The sequence below is a fragment of the Perca fluviatilis genome, chromosome 9 (assembly GCF_010015445.1).
Source record: "Perca fluviatilis chromosome 9, GENO_Pfluv_1.0, whole genome shotgun sequence".
NCBI lineage: Eukaryota > Metazoa > Chordata > Actinopteri > Perciformes > Percidae > Perca > Perca fluviatilis.
In genome coordinates this window covers 22,749,947-22,772,191 of record NC_053120.1, presented here as the reverse complement: position 1 = coordinate 22,772,191, position 22,245 = coordinate 22,749,947, and the positions used below count along the sequence as shown (strand labels likewise).

The following is a 22,245-nucleotide window of genomic DNA, read 5'->3' as shown; positions in this document are numbered from 1 at the left end:
CCACTTCATTAGGCCTATGCGTCCAAAAAAAAACTATGCGATGCTTTCATTTCTTTCAGGAAGGCTACAGACGAGTGGGTTTTTAACACCCTTTTAAGATCACAACAAAGGCCATGCTTGACCCAACATATGTAGCAGCATGTTTCCGCTGCCCCTGCACCCCGATGCGGCTTTCTAGCGGCCTCTCCCACTGCCGCTGCCCCGCCTGCAGCCCGGCTGGACCCGGATCCCCTCCCGCGCTCTCCCGCTGCAGCAGCCGGCTCTGTCACACAGAGGCAGAGGTTAGAGTAGCAGTTAGACAAGGGGCCGCGGAGAAAAGAAACGCACGGGGTTTTTCACAGAAGTATTTACACGCTTGACGGGCACACCGAGTCGGCCCGGGCTTATAGACAAGAGGCTGTTAACCTGCCACTTCACACCAGCTCCACTGAGCCGGGGGAATGGATCAAGCTAAATGCATTCCTTTAAGGGCAGAGTCAGGGGAGCAGTGGGCACACATAAAACACATTGTCGGGCCAGTTTATAACCTGCTTTCCACGCTGACATACAACAGTAACATAAATTAAAGCTTTACCAAATGAGCGTCGATTTGTAGGCTAATCATATCGAGCGATGATGACCTTAATGAGCACATTTATTTTCTACCACAGAATCCAATACGCTAATGGTGTCTCTGTCAACATTTAGACATTCAGACTTGTGCATGAGAAGAACTGATGGGAGATCCCTAACTTGAGTAGCCTATAACTGATACCAGAAAGTCGACATTCTCCAGTACAAGGTCCTGTTTTTCAAATGTAAGTAGGCTAATAATTACAAAAGTAGCATACATTACTCAGTATGTATCCTCTAAGAGAGTATATTATATATTACATTACTTTACATTGTCAATACTAATACAGTATTCATTGCTTTTGGATGAGGTGGAGCTAAATTTGAACTACTTTATATACTGTTGGCTAGTCTGATACAATCCATCATGTTTTATAATATTCTAAAAAAATATATCAGCAAAGTTACCTGCCATAAATGCAGTGGAGTAAAAAAGCAGCATACAATGGAAATGCTAAGTAAAAACGGCACTTGAAGAGCATAAATGTAGCCTATTTAGTCACATCCCAACAGTAAATAATCCCAAAAGATTCTCTAGAGTGTAATTGGTTAGCTTCCAGCCTGCAGAAGTCACAAAGACAAACAGCCATAGGCTAAATTACCAGAGGATTGGCTGGGTAATAAGGCCATGTGCTGCAAACACTTGAGCGGAAGAGGCAGAGAGAGGTCTCTCAAGCATCACTCTTCAACCGCTAGAATAACACTTATTTGTGAATGGGGGATAACCCTGCCATGGGTTGACCATGGCGTATGAATATTTCTAAGATTTGAAGGATCACTCTGCCAAAGATGCTGGCTATATAGGCTCTCTCTCTCTCTCTCTCCCTCTCTCTCTCTCTCTCTCTCTCTCTTCTCTCACACACACGCACACGCACACGCACACGCACGCAAACACACACACACACACACACACACACACACACACACACACACACACACACCGTTGTTGTGCCCCCGAGGTAGGTTGGCAGGGATTATCTTTGTTTAATGAATGGGCTACAAGTGTTCATCAACACAGCGAGATTATTGGGCTCTCTCGCTCTCCCTTCCGCAAGCCCTATAGTGGCATGTAAATCCAGTGTGTGTGTGTGTGTGTGTGTGTGTGTGTGTGTGTGTGTGTGTGTGTGTGTGAGAGAGAGAGAGAGAGCGAGAGAGAGAGAGAGACGGACCTACACACTGCAGCCAATTAAAATGCACTCTCCCCTGCTCTATCCCTCCACATCTGCCTCCTTTTCTCCACCAACGAATGGCGCAGAAAAGAAGGAAGCTCATGAATAGGCGCTCATTGAGATCACAGATGGAGTATGGCTTTCTTTTTGCTAGAAATTTGAGAAACACCATTGTCCCCAATCAAAACTCAATGTGTTCGCCTACAATGGTGCCGGCTTTGAGCTCCGCCGCTTCAATTGGCCTTGTTTTTGAAACTTGAAGTGTTCAGCACAAAGACTTGGCCCTCCTAGATGTCACCACCGCTTCGCTTCAGTGTGTGTGTGTGTGTGTGTGTGTGTGTGTGTGTGTGTGTGTGTGTGTGTGTGTGTGTGTGTGTGTGTGTGTGTGTGTGTGTGTGTGTGTGTGTGTGTGTTATGTGTGACTATGTGCGCTCAGAAAAACACAATTAATATGAAGCTGTAATTACTCCCCTTCACGCCACTGCACCCATTCAGGACCCCACTGGCCCATTTATTGCTTTATCCCATGCGGCTGATAATCCGAATACCACAGGTTTTTATAAAACCTGTGCAGCGTTGTGAGGAGACAGATCTGGAGGTGCGCGTGAAGAACATTACTATAAATGAACTGAGCAACAAGCCGACTGAGGCCTGCAGTGATAACACGTTGAGAAGTTAACATACCAATTCATTAGTACATTAGGAACATTTTTTTTTTATCATATTTGATTAATCACTTATTAGTTTCGGACTTTATTAGCACATTAATATTTATAGCCCAATGTCTCACAGCTGTGCAGGCATTTTAGTGTAATTTTCTACTAGCCTTGTACATTAATTAGCATAATGGAAATAATCCTTTATCAATATATTAATTTATATTAAATCATACATATTGGCTATTAAATAAATTTAGTATTCGCTATTTTCACATTCAGACGTCAAAAATTAAAAAAAATACTAAAAGTTTTTAAATCATTATGATCATTATTTTGTTTTATTACATGATTTAACATTTATTTTGTAAAATGTTTTAAAATGAGTTTTAACATTTTGTTAACGTTTGTATTTTTAGTACTCATTCTGAAAATGTTCTGCTGCTGGAGCCAACCTGACACAACTGTTTAATGAGACAGGTGCCACAGCAGAGAGCAGTTTCTCCCATCAGCGCCCCCTGGTCCAGTCCGCACCAGTACACCACCTGCCCACGGGCTTTTACATTAAAAGACGTTGTAAAAATAAAGGAGGTTTTCGTTATTTTGGAAGTCCTATACGGAATATAATCAAATACATTTTCTCTCTGAGGATTTTTTCCTTTAGCATCACATAGCCTAAACACTGCTGATTGATTGCCAGATGTTTTTTTTTTAAATATAAAATCAATCACGTTATGATATTGTCAACAGCGGCAGCACCCTAAAAGTTAGTCTCAAATTTTTTTCACATACATTTTCCATTGCAGATTGAAATTCTTACTTCTAAAATGTCATATTCTTGGTCTTTCTGCATGAAAAGGAGGTGACTTCGATTCAAGCAGGTTTGTTTTTCACAGTAAAAGACAATTTAAGATAATTTTAAAGAGAAACAAACTAAACAAAATATATATTAATGGCATCATTTATATAAATTTGTTGACGAATACAAATGAATAAGGACATAAGCATTGCGTAGCATATACATGTATAAGAACAATTGAAAATTGAAATAATTAAATCAGTTTGTTTTTCCCTACATGTTAAATGCCATTTTCTCCTGCTAGTTGTTTGTTGATTAATTGATTGAATTAGGCCTGTATATTTTCTCAGTTTCACCAACTAGGCTGACCATTTAATTTGGCATTGCACCCATGAATTGTTTAGAAATAAGTGTACAAGTTACCACTGCAAAAAGGATCTGTGCCTACACATTTGAGCCTTTTCAGAATTCCGACCCATTTCAAAGCCAGGTTCTTTAATCAGATTGGTTACATGACTGCAAGGAAAATGTGTTTTGTTTTTTCAAGATAAAAAAAAAAGTCTTTCCATGTCTATTGTGTCATTACCAAACAGTACTGTGAACAGAGGGAGACAGAGAGGGAGAGATGACCCTCCTTTTGTGCCCACCCAACAGTTTAAGCTGCATAGATTCTGTTTCTTTGGGCAGGGCCGGCGTCTCTGAGAAAGTAAACTTGGGGTGACCCTCCAGGTTAGGCCAGTCTGGGATGCGAGCGGAGATCCTGTGATTCAAGAAGCCGCCATGCTCTGAGATCTCAGTGGGTCCCACTTCAAAAGGAGGGAGGAGAGATCACTTGTGTCAGGAATTTAGTTTCCTCGCCAGTGGGCTGCATTCTTGACCCCGGCGGAGCTGGTTAAACATCATGGACGCTTTCCTCTTTTGTCGCCAGAGAATCAAGACAGCAACCTGATGTTGCCACCACTGAATCTGTGGCATTGGAGCCGGCAGAGTAAGCTTATTACCACACAGACACTTTCTCATCCCCCTGTGTCACATTTAAGGGGTGCTGCTTAGAAGGCACTGATTAAGACATCCAGCCAAAGTTTGACTACGGTGTCAAAAAAAACCAAAAAACCAAAAAACATTCATGGCTTCTCCTTTATAAAAGAAAAATATAAATATTGAATGTTTGTTAATCATTTTGTACTGTATTCAATCTTTGAATTCCAAAAGCAATAAGTACTAAATTATCTAATATACTGACAACCCCAACTGTCATACTTCCCTCCCTAACACAGTCAAAAACCCGATGACTTTTCCCCTGTGAAACAACAACTGATGACAAGTTTGGTCAGGTATGAGAGAGGAATATCATTATGTCTCACTGGCATTTCCGACAATAGCACCATCATCAGCTGCAGCGGTACAGAGGAACATGCCTGTGCACATTGCGTTCAAAAAGCTGCGTGATAGAAACTGTAATCTCACACTTGAGAGGAGCTGCACTATGTAGGCCTACGCTGTTCCCCGAGAAAGACACACTCTGACAGACGAGCAGAGGTGCACCTGTCTTTGTCTCTTGCATAAACGCACCGGGCTTCACGCTCACTGAGCTCTCCGCCCTGCTCTGACCTCGCCTTTGCCGCGAGCTGCACGTGTCTGTACGGCCAACACACACGCACGCGCCCACGCACGCACGCACGCACAAACACACACACAAACACACACACACACACACACACACACACACACACACACACACACACACACACACACACACACACACACACACACACACTCTAGAGCCAACTCAACTCAATGATCTATTTGTACTATACATCTACTCAAATGTCATCCACGGGCATTTGACTTTAGCCCTTAGAGATTCAACAAAGTTCAGCATTTCCCTTAAAGCAAACTGGGATTCAACTCTCTGGTTAAATTCAAGGACTCCCCACTGACTTTCAATGCCTTGTTTGGTAGAATTCAGGGACTCTACATTACCATAATTCGGGGGGCGGGCGGGCAATGTACCAATTAAAGACATCAAGAAACCATGACCAAATCACTTTTAAACTGAAACAGCTCAGCTGTAACACACATTTCTATAGGCTTCTCCTCAGGATGGAAGTAGTCAAGTTGGGATGGAGAACCATTCACACAGATATGGCACTTAAAGACTTACACAGTACTTTCTTGACCAACTATATGAAGCTTTTACGTTCAGGCAGGGCAATAAGTGTACTTTGCTCATGAAATCAGGAATAAATTGACTGGGTGACCCACTGTTTGCAAGATTTTCTGTCATAGTAGAAAACGATTACTGAGGAATATTTGAACCGTGTTACCTGTTGTCTTCTTGCTGCTGTTGCAGCAAACACTGCTTCATCCCTCCACCATTCCCACAGCCAGCCAGAGTCAAGGCCACGTCTATGGATCCACAGGGGGATCGCTGACAAAGGCTGCAAAATGGGCCATAATACATAGATTTCATGGACCGAGTCAACAAAGATATTTATGAAAGAAAAAATTGCCTTTTGCTTACTTATGGTATGTGGACTAGTATTTTTAAGATTTCAAGGCATTGTTTTCAAATTTGTAAGTCTTCTCGATGCTCATAGGAAACCTAGTTTTACCAATGAAAAGAGTTTTAGGTTTATGTAACCAAATGTTTTTCTCCACTTAATTGTCTCTATTCTCTCTCTCTCTCTATTAAAATATCACTAGTTGGGCGCCCAGATAGCTCAGTTGGTAGAACGGGCGCCCATACATATAGTTTACTCCTCGACGCAGCGGGCCCGGGTTTGACTCCGACCTGCGGGCCTTTGCTGCATGTCATTCCCCCCTCTCTCTTCCCTTTCATCTGTCCTGTCAAAAATAAAGGCCGAAAATTCCCAAAAAATAATCTTAAAAAAAAAAGAAATATCAATAGTTGAAAAAAAATAAATAATATTTTTGTCACAAATCATTTGTCATACGTTGTTTCAACGAAAACATCAGCTAAATGTGTTTTAATTAACAGAGAAAGAGAGACAGAAAGTCATAAGAATTTGTCCTGCAGTGATTCTGTCTCACTCTCTCTGTCGGTGCCTCGAGCAGCATCTCTTGTCTGGTCAAACCCGGGGAAGTGTGGCTGGCTGAGCACATCAGGTCGACTCATTCCTCGCGTGAGAAACAAGACGATTACAAACACTCGCACTCACACTCGAGGATGCTTGTGTAATATACTCACTGTGTGTATTACACAAGTAGCCCTAGTTTTTTTTTAAGTATAACTTGCATTACCAAAGACAACTACATGGTTAAGAATAACCTTATAAAAAACATGTTCCAACAATAAACACCATAGGATTGATGGCAGTATTCACAGAGAGGTTCATGAGATACTTGTCTAGTTCACCCACATGGATTAAGGTGAAGTTCGCACAACTCCCATTTGAAAGATGACAAACTCAAAACAGCTTGAAGAGACTTGGTTTCCTCTCCTCATTTAGTCTAGATTCATCTAAGCCAGTTCATAGATATTTAAAATACTCTGGGACTAAACAGTGTCTTATATTTGTTCCCCTAAAGAGACAGAGTTCACTTTTGCAGTCAAGTAAAGTCTGTTCTAAAAGAAGTCAGTCTACAACCACTGAAGTCTGACTTTAACTTGTAAGAGATTTTAGTTGTAGTGATTTAAGAACTCTGATTAATTTCACTGTTAATAGCTGCTGCATATGGAGAAATATCAATTTAAAGACTGGCATCATTTTTCTGCAATTTCTTTAATTCTACAAAAATCCTCCCCAGTCTTACACATCATCAGCTCCTCGCCTGCATTAATTATGTAATTCAAGTCACTAAAATGATTCCCAGCAACACAAGTATTAAATAATTCAGCATATTCTTGTAGTGATGCTCACTCTGCTGGGGTTTTCAAACTTTGCCTTTAGCTGACAGAGGAGCCCAGCTACAGATGGAGGGCTAAGCCTGCGTGATCTCTCCTTGCCGAAGGCAGAAAAATTAGCTGCGGTGTGTCTGATATTACCAGACACGTGGCGTGGCGTGTGAGTGAGAATATTAAAACGTTTGTTATATGCAAAAGGTCTGTCGGTGGTAACAGAGATTTGAAGATGGATATCTGAACTGGGTAAGACTGGAACGGTTTTTCAGGTTATCTTGATTGTGATCAAACTAACATTCAACTGACAGCTCAGACACTAATAAGCCATTTTAAAGCAACACTAGAGCACTTTTCCCGCTTCGGTCCCCTTACAGGTTGGAAGCGGAATCGTCCATTACCGCCGTCTCATTCCAACTACAGATCCGCTACCCGATCTGGCAAACTTGCGTAGTGCGGTTTTAGCCGATAGAGGGCCGCAAAGCGAATGCAGAAGTGCCATTCACCCGGTTACGAGTTGATGAACCACTGAAATGATTTTGGAAAGATTATTTTAAGGTACAAAAGAATCTTTGTTGTTGCTTTAAAGCAATCAACTCTCAAAGTTATAGATACAGATTTCATAGCTAATCAAGACACTTCAGATTTGATATTAAAATCCCTAACAGATTCGTTAAAAGAAAAAAAATCTACATAAACCAAAAATGTCAAATATAAATGTATTTTTTTCCTCTCTGCAACATTTTCAATGGAATCCATAAACCAGCATTTGTCCCCTAATAACCCCCAGAGGAATGTCATGATATAAAACTTGATTTCAAAGTTTGTGATCTTCCATCTACTCTTGAGCCCATAAAATAAAGACTGATATGCCCTCCATGATAAACCTTTGCATAACCTGAGATCATTTAAAGAAAACATGTTTAAATCATTTGAATAGGAATAAAAAACACCAACGTGTTTGTGTGTCAGGACGTGTTTCAACAGATTTCCGGGCGAGACAAATTGATGTTCATATTCATATATTTTATATAATGTATATCAAACTAAAACTAATACAGCATCAAACTTAAAAAGGATCAAGAGAAAAAAAGGAAAAAAAGAACTGAAAACTGAGCAATCCGTTGGCTTGTGTGGATGATAAAACCAAGGGGGAGTGGAGACTGATGGGACAATGCAGATGCTGCAGGTGTCCCATCATGTCTCATCCCCCCGGCAGACAGCGGACGGAGGGGTGGAAGATGGGGCAGGGGAGGGTGGGGAGGGGGTGGAAAGTGGAGTTTGGGAAGGTTAAGGTAGGGAATACAGGTGGAGATGAAACAGCCCAGACTTCTACCAGGCAACATCTCTTCCTGCTGTTTATTTCATTTCCATTTTTAGCATTTTTTTTTTAAATTTCAAACACAAAAAAACATGTTCTAAAAAAGCAGCCTTGGTGTGTTGAATGTGGAAACAAGGGTAACAAGTCCATTTTTTTTTTTCTTTTTTTTTTCCTGTGACAGATTTGTCTTCTCAGTCTCTCGATGCTGTTGTCGTACTGTGTTGTGTTTGTGTTGTGAGAAAAAATCATGACAGAGCAGTTGGGAACGTGAAGTTGAGAAGCGTGTGAGAGGAGTTGAGAGGAGTTGAGAGAGAGAGAGAGAGAGAGAGAGAGAGAGAGTTTGGGGGGAGGTGAATGTTTGGCTGTGTGCTTGTGTACTGTCTTTGCTCCTCTGTGCATCACGTGTACACTAGGCATTCATGTGCCATGACCAGGCCGAGGGCAGGGAAGCTTACTTGCACTTGTGTGTCACTGGACGTGCATGCCAGTGTGTTTATTTACGTCTGAGAGGATTGGTTTTGTCTGTGTGTGTGTGTGTGTGTGTGTGTGTGTGTGTGTGTGCTCAGTGACTAGTGTGTGTCCAGCCAGTTCATCAGTCAGTCGGTCCTCCTAGCTGTCAGAGGGCCAGTTCCTATTCTTTAGACTCCAGGAAGAGCGTCTCCTGCGGAAACAACTTGGCCTCCATCAGATTCGACCCTGGATCCAACTGGGTGATCTGGGAAGAGACAAGGTTAAAAATAAAAATATTACAATGTGAAATAGTATTATGGAGTTTAGGTGGCATAGTGCTCGTGTCATATATGATCTGCTCGCGCGCTTTCACTTCACGCACGAGCAGATCGGTTTCTTCTCCTGAAAATCTCTCCTTCCTTCCAAAGTACAACAAACGCGCCTGGCTTTTAAAGCGAATGGGAGATGACACTCTGATTGGTTTATTGCATGTTATGCCCAAAACACACCTATGATTAATGAAGACACTAAGTACAACCCTTTTGAACCATGCGTCTGACGCACGGACCCTTTTTTCCGCCGTTAAACTAGCAAAAGTGGATTTGTACACGCCCTAAACGCACCTCTGCCAGGCGCTTCACTCCGTGCGCTTAATCGTTAAAATAGGGCCCCAAGTCTGGCCACGGCTGCAACCGGCGCAGAAGCATACAAATATTAAATTTACAATGGTATAAAACAGGGCAAATCGGCACATTTGACGAGACGGAACCAGCAAATGTTCCGTATTAAAAAGTGATGGCATACAATTTCCTGCCAATGGACAAATCTATCAATTGAGTGTTTCCTCACGGTTTAATGCCTTAGTTTTCTTTTGGCCTTCCACACTGAGCTGCTATTTTCAAAAAATATTTAAATAAAAGTGCTAAGCAAAGTGGATGGAAACACCAGTCTATCTATCCATATTAGTGTGTACAAGACCTCAAGTCATTCTGCACTACTGGAATCCCTTGGCAATTGTCTCACCATATATGCCCGGTGATCTAGATTGGAGAACAGTGTAGCTTTACTGCTGAATTCATTGAATGTGTGTTTTGTGAGAGAGTGTGTATTATTCTAACATGTTTTAAAAAAGTCTGGGCAGTAATCTGAGCAGCTAGAGCTTCGTTTCCCTAAGAGGACCATCAGGTTTGTTTTTTTAAAAAGGCTCCAATCCAGAACAAACTGATGAAGTTTACAGGACAGGAGAGTTTGTGTTGTAAAAGCTCGTTGGTGTGTCTGTATGAGAGAGAGATAGAGAAAGAGAGAGAGAAAGAGAGAGAGAAAAAGAGAGAGAGAGAGAGAGAGAGAGAGAGAGAGAGAGAGAGAGAGAGAGAGAGAGAGAGAGAGAGAGAGAGAGAGAGAGAGAGAGAGAGACAGACTAGGGGGATTGAGAGGAGAACTCTGTGTTTTTGATGGCTAATAATGCCTAATTTCAGCTGTGACAAAGGTCAAACAGGAACGTAGCTGATGGTGTAGAGGAGAGAAACATTTATCTGCGTTCAATACTCTGCACGACAGCTATTGTCCAACAGCAGAGGAATAATGCAGTACCACCCACAACGGAGCTGATCGAGTTAGCTGGCATGAAGGGGGTCTGACCTATGTTTTTCTCTTAGCTTATGTGAGCTAATCACTGGAGGGTTGTGTTACATTGGGCCAATCTAACACCTGGGCTGAATGGGCGAGGTGGTGTGACACTGAGATGTGTCCAGGGCTTATCTGATGACTGCTGCGTCAGCCCCTCTGATTAGGGCTCCTATTCTAACCTCACAGTGGGATAATTAACCCGCTCCCTGTACCTGCTGTAGAAAGTCAGGGAGGGTAAGCTAGCATGGTAAAGGTCGACCTCACAACAAGCAGAGTGATCGGTCTGAGACAGACTATTCTAGGGAATGAAATATGACCTCGGCCCATGAACTGAACCACAACTTCACCTCCTGCAGACTATATGCAAAGTGCCCTATCAGTCTTATTAGTGTCATAAATATCCAGTATTTATGGGTTTAAGGGTGCACAAGTATAAAACAAATCTAACTTGGTTTTGGTTGCTTCATATTTTTTAATTCCACAAGTATTAGAGACATCCTACCCTTGCGTGTACTTTGATCAATCTCAAAACTGCATGGTAATAAACATAGTCTATGTTCGCTCCTGAAAAACTGTTGTTTGAGACAAAAAGCATTGATATGAGTAAGCATTAAAAATAATTAAAGCAATCTACACATTTAAACTTGTGTTAACTTTAAAATCTGTAAAACTACAGGGTGTTCGAGCACTCAGAGAAAAGGGTGAGAAAAGAGAAAAAAGAAGGCAAGTAAATTTGTGAAAGGCGAGGAGGACATATCAGCATCAGACAACCTATGCATCTCCCATGGGTGCTCGGAAATGTCACACCATGTGCACGTCGGCGGTCTTTGACTCCATGTCTTTCATCTCCTTGTCCTCATTTCAACGTGTCATTTATACTCTTGACTTTTCAGCGGGGTGCCTGGAAGCCCGGTGTGGGCAGGGAGGGGTTACCACATCAACCTTATGCACCTCACCTAGTCAGCTGCCTCATAGCACAGCAGGGAGCGAGATAAAATGGTGTGTGTGTGTCTTTATGAGTATGTGTGTGTGTTTGCTGCAAACATATTCCATCCCAATGGTGGGGAAAACGACCAACAGGGCTGCTGCGTTCCTTTTCCCACCTCAGGAGCAGCGCGTTGCAAATGGCTGCCATGCTAATGAACCCGACAGGCTGTTATGACACCACAGCATCAGGTAGGAGTAAATGAGGCTTTGGGGTGGAGCAGGTGTGTGTGTGTGTGTGTGTGTGTGTGTGTGTGTGTGTGTGTGTGTGTGTGTGTGTGTGTGTGTGTGTGTGTTTATTCTTAGTGAAATCGGAATGAGAGTTTGTGCTCGTAGTGCACCAGGGAGAGACGATGGGAGGAGAGCAGCATCTGACTCTGAAAAAGAAAGTAGGGAAACAAGATGCCACACTGACACAGGAGACGGGCGCCATCGGTGATTGTTTACATTGTTATCCAATTAACAGACCATAAGCATGGAGGCATCTGTCAACAAACAAAGCTGTTGTTTTTCCTCTGCCTAAGCCATTTTCTCTCCTCATGTGCCTACACATACATACATACATACATACATACATACATACATACATACATACATACATGCATAAAACAGACACAATCTAGCTCTCTGCTTTGCAGTTTGTTTTTAACCTTGATTCAACATAATTTTCATCAGCCAATTTAGATCAAATCAATAAGCTAAATTAGGGACTGACTGTTTTTCAAAGATTAAATTAGTTTCCAAAGATTTTAATCTGGCTAAATTGCATACTGTGGGGAAAAAAAGAAGAGTTTTTCCAGTTGTTAATTAAAAATACACAAATGAACAGAATAAAAATGGAACAAAATTGAACAAAAGTGGAATCTAAAGAGATAATACAATATCTGGAGGCTCAGCATTTAAAAGCCTAATTTTAAAACTGGAACCAATTAAAAAGACAGATGGTGCTTATCGGCAATCTTTGATATTTAGTCTTTATATTCCTGTGAAAAAATGTATGACAAAATAATCAGCTAATATCAACCCCACATATTTGGCATTATCAAACAGCAGATTTCAACGGTCGAAACCACATAATTAGCACTGAACGTGAAGTTTAAAATAAATACCACAATTGTAAGTCACTTGATTCAAATGAATAAAACACACTGATAACAGAGGAGGCGACACTAAGCATTGCTCAGCCGTGAAAGAAAAGAAAGGGAAAATAAACACAGGCCCTCAAGATGTCCGTTTCCAACATAATCAAACGTGCAGCTGAAATAACGCATTTTTAATGAAGCCATTACAGGCCCTACTATGTTAATTAAAACCAAATAACTTGTCTGTTTTAAACTAGTGTTGTCAAGTGTTTATTTGGCCAATTACAAAAGCAGTGGGAGATCATTATCTGCTGCCAGGAGCGTTGACAGCACGTAGCGCCGGGGCGTGAACAGAAAAGAACAGACCAGAATACGGTACTTCAAAGGGAGAAATACGAATGGGACAAGTACTGAGGGGAAACAGAAAGGCAGGGGATGGGGAGAAGGGGAAACTGGAAAGGGGAAAAAGAAGGGGAGAAAGCAAAAAAAAAAAAGAGGAGAAAAAAAAAAAAAAAAAAAAATATAAATAAAAAATTAATAAATTTTTTATTTTTAATAAAAAAAAAAGAAAAGGGGGGGGGAGAAAAAAAAAAAGAAAAAAAAAAAAAAAAAAAAAAAAAAAAAAAAAAAAATATTTAAGAAAAGAAAAAAAAAAAAAAAAAAAAAAAAAAAAAAAAAAAAAAATTATAAAAAAAAAAAAAAAAAGGGGCAAAAATTAAAATCTTAAAAAAAAATATAAAAAAAAAATAATTAAAAAAAAAAAAAAAAAAAAAAAAAAAAAAAAAAAAAAAAAAAAAAAAAAAAAAAAAAAAAAAAAAAAAAAAAAAAAAAAAAAAAAAAAAAAAAAAAAAAAAAAAAAAAAAAAAAAAAAAAAAAAAAAGGAAGAGAGAAAAAAAAAGAAGGGGCTAAAAGAGGAGGGGGTCCTTGGGTAAAACTGGACGTGTTTTAGGACAGAAAAATACTCTGCTTTGAAAAATATTTGTGTCTGATATGGCTTTTCCAAAAAAAAATTCAATTACCTTATTAAACACGATTAAAATCTACTCCTTTAACCTCCTTGAAGAATCCAGAATCTATAAATATGCAAACATCATTAAACTGCTGGACACGAGATGTCTCCTACTACACCAAAAAAAAAGTCCATTCTCAGTATACGTGCGGTGGATGTTTCAAGTTTCCACATCTCGCTTTTGTAAGTTTCATACTGGACCACGATTGGCTTCCAAACATGTTGTGATGTCACAAAATGATCTCGTACGTACATGTATTGCGTCTTAAACAGCCTTCTGGTGTCAAACTCAGCACATAAGTCGTTCTGCACAGTGAAGCTCAAACACCCAAGTGAAGTAACAATATGCACAACTCATTTTTTGAGCAGAGGGGTGCTTTCAGCGATCAGGGAGATACTAGCCTATATACGTGGCCTAAGTTAGAGCCACATTTCACATCCATGCTCAGACATGAAGCAGAGTGCAGCTCTGTGAAGCTGTGGGTTTGTGTTATGTGGAGAGAATATTAAAAGAACAGCCCCGCGGAAGCAACTTGGAGTGAAACTACTTTTAAAACAAACCGCTGTAGCTCTTCCTGTGAATACGATTCTTTCATGATAGGAGGACAAGAAAAATAAAACACAGCAGTATAACAGATGTAAAATCTATCTCACTACAACGCACAGCTTCTTCTGTGCCACTGTTTATTTTTCCTGAATCTCAGGTTTTGTCTAAGAATCGTTTGGGTGAATTCACTGACAGAGCTGGAAGAAGGATTAAGAGAAGGTGAAATAGAGTACAGTATCACAGTGAGAAAACTAATACGCTGGTTTGACAGTGTTTGGGTGTCTATGAGCAGCCAGGCAGGAAGAGCCAACTGACGATTATTGTACCGGTAGTCTAAACATGTTCACCGCGAGCTGAAGGAAGAGGACCTCAGGCCTTTCAACAGCGGTTTGTGCTCAACAAGTATCAAAGAAAGAGGAGGAAATTCTTGAATGGAAAGCTGAAAACTGAAACACTAAAAGTCTCCCCCCTCCTTCTTCAAACTCGCTGCGAGTCGTAGAAACGGAAAGGGTTAGCTCCCTGAGCACGGCTAAGCCTAGTACAAATGATGCCAGTGTAAGGCCTGCTGTAGTGCTGAAGAGATAAGCCACGGATACCAAATGTTGGGAAAGAGACTGAGTCCAAAAATCAGAGACTAATAGACACTTATCGGCAAAAAAAAAAAAATCATCAATCAAAGACATTATCTGGCTCTGATGTTTTATTAAGTTGATTTACAAATTGGAATAAACCTGTGTTACCAGACTTACCGATTCACAATATATAGCCCTTTTCCTGGTCAATAATGTAGTCATTTTAATAAAAAATATTCAACATGAAGAGTAGATCCACTAATTTGTGTTACAGCTCAATGTATGGAAATGAAATGAAAAAAGGCTGACGAGGAGGGAAATAGCAAAAGAAAGAGTGACACTGCACAAAGCTGATGAAAACTAGAAAAGGGAAAGAAGGTTTCAACAGTTGTGCAGTATTACAAATGCAATAGTGGTCTATCCTCTATCCTCTGATCCTGGCAGAGCAACAGTGAGAGCGTCTGGACGGGATGGAGGCTTTCTACGCTCTCTCTCATTTAATTACAACACAGAGCTGCAGGATTAGACAGGGGCCTGTGTTCACAGCCTCATACTGGCACTACCACTGAGCTGCTTCTCTTCTGTCTTTCCCCAAATCTCTTGCCTTTCTGTTTTCTGGAATTATCTCCCATATTCTTCTTTTTAATATCTTCTCCACTTGTCTTCTCTATCCTTTTCTCTTTCAGACTGTTTCTCTGATTAAATCTTTTCTTTGTTTAAGCTTTTGCCTTCTCTGTTCTCTTTTTTTGACTAGTTCTGCAGTCACCATCCTCTCCTCGCTTCTCTACCCCTTTAATCCTCCCATCCTGTTTTTGCCCGAATTTCATCTGCGATGCAGACACATCTTTATCTCTGTCTCAAACACATGTTTACTCTTGATTATAAAGAGACAACTGTGAATCCTTTAAGTGACAAAGTTGTGAGTGGGGCATGTGTTTGCTTGAAAATATTTGTGCATGTGTTGAAGTGTGTGATTGTGACGAAATGAAAGAGTGTGAGCTACGCGTTAATGTGTGTGTTAGTTTGAGGTGTTTGTGCCTCGGCGGTCTCCACAGACTACGATGGCACACTGCCTGGGCAAGCCTACACACACACACACACACACACACACACACACACACACACACACACACACACACACACACACACACACACACACACACACACACACACACACACACACACACACACACACACACACACACACACACACACACACACACACACACACTTCTCTCTTGATTAATGGAAATCCCATTTCTGTTTCCAGCAGCATGGCTAATTAAACTGGTAGTTAAAACAGAGCTCATTAGCTCTCTACCACAGAGTGTGGCGACCAGGCGCTCTAATGACTGATTGTAGATGGCTGCTGGGCGTCAGCAGAAGAGCCATAGAGAATACTACTGTTAATGCTGACAACTGTATCCTAACACAGTCATAGTGTACTGTATTCACAATAGACTGATGATACTAATTAATATGCACTGAATAATACCTGTGCGCAGGTGGATGGATAAACAGTTGGCTTAACTTGCTCCATCACAGGTACGAGTAAACAAAAGCAGCGACACATCAGTGCTGCTGCAGCACACAAACAGTCAAAACTATGGTGATAAAAAGCAAGAGGAAACTAAATCATCAATCAGCCACAACATATTGTCTTTAACTCTTGTCCCTGCTGCTCTACACTCACCACCATCGCCTGAGGTTCAGCCCAGGCCCAAACGGAAAAAAAGCCAATTACAGCTGTGGATCTCTCCAGCAGAGAGGTTAGCTGTGGCCGAGAACACTTCATAACCTGCTGCTACTCTTCTGCAGTAAGGATGAATTTAGCACTTGTTTATGTCGGCAGAGAACCGTTATTAAGACGGCAATTGGATAACAGGAGGATTCAACTCCCTTCACCTCCCTAAATAAGACATATTTCATTTCTCTCTCCACTTGTGATTTGAACAGCTTGCTTGTGTTGGTCTTTCAAAGCCCATTCACTTGACATATATAAGCAGAAGATGTTAATTATGTTGTAAACGTGCTGGCTTTCTAAGTAAGAAAGAAAGGTATACCACTCACATTTCTACGAGGGAAGGTGGTGAGGAGCTTGAACTCTTCAAAGGGGTATCCTTTGGAGGCCACAAAGTCGAAGAGGACCTGAAGCTTACAGCTGACCTGGAAACGCCTTTCCAGAAACTCGCCGCTTGGTGTGCGGATTCGCAGTTTGCTGATTTGCTCTCCTGAATCCTCGGGCTCTGGCGGTAGGGCCTGCTCCAATGACAAGCGGATTGCCTGAAGGGGTGGAGAAAATCCAGTATTTAGGTCAGTACAGCACACTGACAATTGTCAACACCTCAGAATTATTATTGTTTAAAGGTAGACTTCCTTGTTTGTAGAGGGCAGACGTAACATAGGAATCATGAATTCTGTGATCACACTGGACAAGTGTAGGTGAAGAAGATGCAAATACAGGCCGAGGACTTCCAACTTTTAGAAATATGACACAAACATGAAATATATTTCTTCTCTTCACAAAATAATGCATACTCGATTCCATTAATACTAATACATGAAAATGAATCAAGGAAATGAAAGGACTAACGTAATGCATGAACATTTTTTCTAGATAAAAGTAGGGATTCGCTGTGTTGAGTGAAGGCAGAGATGTTAACATACAGGTGCTGGTGGGATGCAGCTGTCAATACCGGTGCTGCAATTCTTTTTTTCAAGCTTATTAGCATTACAAAGTCTCTCTATATTTCTTTCTTTTTACAGTTTGTTGACCGCAGAGTCAGCATAAGTAATATTGTGACAGGGAGCAAAAATAAAAGTTATTAGGTTAATATTAAAATTGTTAAATTTAGTGGATCATTTAGTTCTTGATTACATCTTCTAATTTAGTTTGTTTATTTCTATGCACATTTAAAACACCATGGCAAAAGACAACTAACTGAATAAGTGCAGGAGAGGAAGAAAAACTTAAACAAAGTCTCCTGGAATACAAGAAACAATCTGAGATTCAATAAAGTGTAACGATGGAAGAAATTGCCCTGGCTCTCTGTTTATAGTAAAACCAGAGATTCAACAGTAACACTGGCAGCGATGAAGATGACGACACACTATCCAAACAAGTATGAAAGACAAGCCAAGAAGTTGCTCCCAGAGTCTGATTGCCTCACATTAATTAAAGGATCTTCTTGTCCTGAGAATGTTATTGAATTAGATGCCCTGTGTCTCACCCTGTTCCCTGTAGCCTGGTGTAGCTCAGAAGGTTGCCAAGTAGCATTTCAGTATGTTGAAAACAGCAAGTGTTTTCCTGGTGCTGCATGCTTTCTTACTGTTGCTCAGTCTGTTCGGGAAATCTGAGATTGTGCCTATTGAATATCTCAGTGTGTACCACAGATAGTTGAAAGCTTATCTTAAAGAAACAACATTTGGTAATACTGTCTACCCCAGAGTGAGAGTGTCGTATAGTCAAAGACAACCATCAAATTGTCATCTTCCACAGTAAAGGTAATCAGCTCTCCTGTTAATGAGCTGCTCTTCCAAAAAAACGCGCTTCAGCCGCTCCCTGGAGCCTTCCTCTTTTTACTGCTCCTGCCCCTCCTCCCCCCCGGCTTGTTGTTCCTGTTTGGCCAGCCGGGGAGCATATGCTGTGACAACACGCCCCGGCTTTATTTACACACCATAATGCAATTATATTTCATAAGAGTGTACAACAGTAGCTCATTAGCAGCTTCTGGTGTTCGGTGGGCAGGGTAGCGCGCGTGCCACTCCACCATCAGCTCCCACAGGTATAAGAGCTGATGCTGACTGAGTTAAAGGGGCCCGCGGGGAAAGACTTACACACAAATACACAAATAAAAGACAGGAGTGTGTGTGGTGGTGGTGGTGATGGTGGACCTACAAATGCAGACAGGCAGTGAACCACAGACACAAGCATAAACACCGCCACTCGTAAGAGGTAGCGTCCCTAAAGAAACCACAGGACACACGTCTGGTCGGGCCTCGGGACAAAGCTGCTCCACACAAATAATCAGGAGCATCTATCCATCCATTTATCTGCCTCTCCAGCTCCGCTCGGCTAACCACAAAAAGCAAACAGATGACGGGTGGGGGAGGGAGAGGGGCACCTGACAGCCGCACAACTGTATGCTAAGACCCCTGAAGGAGGTAAATAGTAATGTTAATCTACATAGGCACAAGCACATACACCCCCCATCCCCTTCAATTCACCAGCTCCTACTTTTATCTCACTCTTCTTTGCACAAAGGCACAAAATCAGAGAAAGCATTCCCAATAGCATTGTCCGTTCTCTGGTGGCAACTGATGTTTTTGTTGTGTCTGCATATTCCATCATATACACTACTATGTTACTACCTAAGAAGACTCAAAATGAATACTTGAATAGGAATATGTAAATACATTTTTCTTTTATTAAATATTGATTTCTCCCACTTTACTTACTATCTATTGTAGAAAATGTAACATCAATTCAAGCTGCTAGTGAATTATTGTTAATTTCTCACATTACTGGAATTTAAAGCTTTGTACTTTCCTATGCATGTTTGTATTCTTTTTCCATCCAAAAACATATCAAGAATGAAATCAATAAGTAGAATAACTTTTTCAATGCCAATTCCCAATAGACTTTCTGTGTTTGTCTGTCAGTGTCATTGTGGACCTAAGCTCCTCAGAACTAGCAGTACACACAACAAAATGCAGTATTGTGTTGTGATAAAACAAAAGGGCACCCATATCCCATTTTAGATTCATTTAGGTCCTGCTTAACAGTTTAAGAAACTTAAGTTGCCATTGTCCGGGTCCAGCAGCTGTTGTTGGCTCTCATATTTAGGAATATCTAGACTGTTGCACAAGCACTAGAACACTAGAATGTTAGCACAGGAGACACCATGGAAACCACTGAGCTTGGGCAGAGACAATTTATATAAGTAGGAGACACAAGGCCAAAGTGGCTATTGTTGTTTAAAATACACAAGTGTGCACACACAGTTTGGTTAGTGAACTACAGTGATATAATTAGGAAGGCCCGACCAGGGGCTCATTTGTTGTTGTCTGTTTAACTTAAGTGACAAATCACCTGAGCGAGCCGGGTCACCCAATACCTCTCAGTGCCCTGAGGCTCTCTGCTGTTGAGTAAACAACAATCAGCAGGACTACACTGTATTACTATAGACTGTATTACAACATTGGTGCCATTCTCACAGACAATTATTGTTTTTCCTGCATGCGTGACAGTGTACGTGTCTGCCTGTGTGTGTGTTTGCCCCCTCTTCTCATACAATAATTGTTTTCAAGTGAATATGTGTGTTTGCTTAGGTTGTGTGTGTGTTTGTACTCAATCCCGTGTAGATGAATTGCCTCGTCTTTTGTACACTTGGGTTTCAATATAAGGCTGTGTGCTATACCAATGTAAAGCAGTCAAATAGAACAATACCTGTGTGCATGTAAGGTGACATTAACAGGGGCATGCCTCACTGTAATTAGGATATTTAATTCTTCTGAAATGGCTGTATGCCTGTTCACCCACACTACACACGCTCCACAGACTGGCAGGCTTCACCAAGACTACAATCTAATTGACTCATTATTGTGAAGTGAGAGCAAGACAGATAAAAAAACGACAGCATAATGGCACAATCACTGTGCGTTGGCAAAACGTATCACTGTTCAACCCTGCACTGATGAAGTTGGAATATTAATTTAGGTAATTTGCATAATGTGTATGGCTGTTTTTCTCACCTCCTTCTCCTCCTCCTGCTCCTTTCTCATTCGTTCCAGGCGAACCTGCTCGGCCTCTTCTCTCTCTTGGGCTTCTCTCTGAAAAACAAAGAAACAAAATGCTGAATACCGTTACTATGTTTCCCACTGGTTGTCAACTTTCTGAAATTTAATTTTAAAAAAACTATATAACTTCGTTTTTTAGACACTCAAGTATCTAATACAAGCTAATAACATGACACAAAATCTGAAAAAAGTAGTTTTCAAAGTCATTTTCAAAGACTTAAATCATAATCATCGATTATCAAGATAGTTGCCAAATAATTTTCTGTCAATTGACTAATCAATAAATCGAGTAATTGTTTCAGCCCATTGTATTTCATTAATGTCTTTCGAGCATTAAACTCGACAGTGGCTGTTTTATTAGCTACACAAATGAGTTTAAATCGTACAATAAAAAATTAGTTAAAAATCATAGTAGTGGTTAAAGTATACCACAACTTACTCAGACCCCAGTGTATCAAGTAGACAGTTTTAAAATTTTTAAAACACCTTTTTGCGGTCAGCCTCTAAAGACACACGGTAGGCCTCGTCCTGTTCTCTTTTCACCGTCTCTCTTGCCTCACGCTCATCCTGGGTGGAGAGAGGGAGAAAGAAAGTGGGGCCCATTAACTAACAACATAATAAAAGGACACACAAGGACAAAACATTTAAGCTGAGGTGCGGTGTGTGGGAGCCAGAGAGAACCAAGCAAAAGAAAATGCAGCATGTCAAGTGTGGTTACGTACAAACACCAGGTATGAAAGAGTAGCACCAGAGGGGATTCATTGTGACCGGGCTGTCATTTACCAGACCCTGAGCCTCTTTTATGTTTCTTCATCTCAGTTTCATCATCCCTTTCTTTTTCATTCACTCTGCCTCTTTCTTCCTGTTTGTACAGAGGGAAGGGGACTAACGGCCCTTCTCTTTCTACCTGCTGTGGCTACAAAGTGTTTTATAAAGACTGGGACTAAATACGAGTGTCCATTGTGTTAACATTGCACGGCCATTGGTTTTCTATTTTCTGAAGGCCCATGCTGTGTGCCAACCTGGATATGGCAAAGTAAGCTTATTGTGATGATCAGAGGGCTACTGTGCAGCTAGGCAGTGGCTAAGCAAAAGGACAGTGTGTATTGTTGTATTCAATCAGAAAATGCAAAGGATACATTTGTGCTTTTGGCCCGCATAATAGATGAACATTGAAAGGAAACTGTAAAAGAATAGTAGAGAGGGACAAAGGCATCAAAAGTGGCCACCTTCAAAAGACTGGCCCCGAGTCACGCAAACAAGTCGCACAGTAGTCCATGTCTGATACTCATTTTGTAATGATCAATTGTAATGCGTTTTCAAATGCACCATCTGCATTGAATGACATAATGCGCATGAGAGGCATAATGTGAAACATTAATCTACCCTGTAAATGCTCAAACACAATGTGATGTTAAAGACCTTATCTTTGGAGGGAAAGAACAGACAGATTTGCCACATCTACAGTATTTCTTGGCTACTCATCAAGTTTGCTAGCCATGTGCTGTCTTATAGTGGGGCTAATAAACTCCTATTTTAGTGGTCAGAAGTCAGAAATGCAAGCTGTCACACATTTAATGTTTGCTCATCAACAAATAAGTGTTGCAAAAAACAGTTTTTAATTCAAACCAAGTGGCTTGGAGCTACTTTAATTGGGCCATATTGTATATCTAATTATTTGCTGTTGGGCAGTACTGTGGCTCACTGTCACTTCACAGCAAAAAGGTCCAGAATTAAATCTTTTCTCTTTCTGTAGA

The 22,245-nt window shown here is 40.9% G+C and overlaps 1 protein-coding gene across 1 annotated transcript in view; it reads right to left on the bottom strand.

The window, feature by feature from the left end:
* Positions 1-8,103: 8,103 nt before the first annotated feature.
* The window catches only part of faf1 (Fas (TNFRSF6) associated factor 1), a 66,009-nt gene continuing 51,867 nt past the window's right edge, over positions 8,104-22,245 (bottom strand). The window contains exons 16-19 of the mRNA XM_039811742.1: positions 20,975-21,055; positions 20,444-20,521; positions 16,760-16,972; positions 8,104-9,134 (exon numbers count right to left, since the gene is read on the bottom strand). Coding sequence (XP_039667676.1) covers positions 9,051-9,134; positions 16,760-16,972; positions 20,444-20,521; positions 20,975-21,055 — 456 coding nt within the window. The 3' untranslated portion in view covers positions 8,104-9,050. The remainder of the gene's footprint in view (positions 9,135-16,759; positions 16,973-20,443; positions 20,522-20,974; positions 21,056-22,245) is intronic.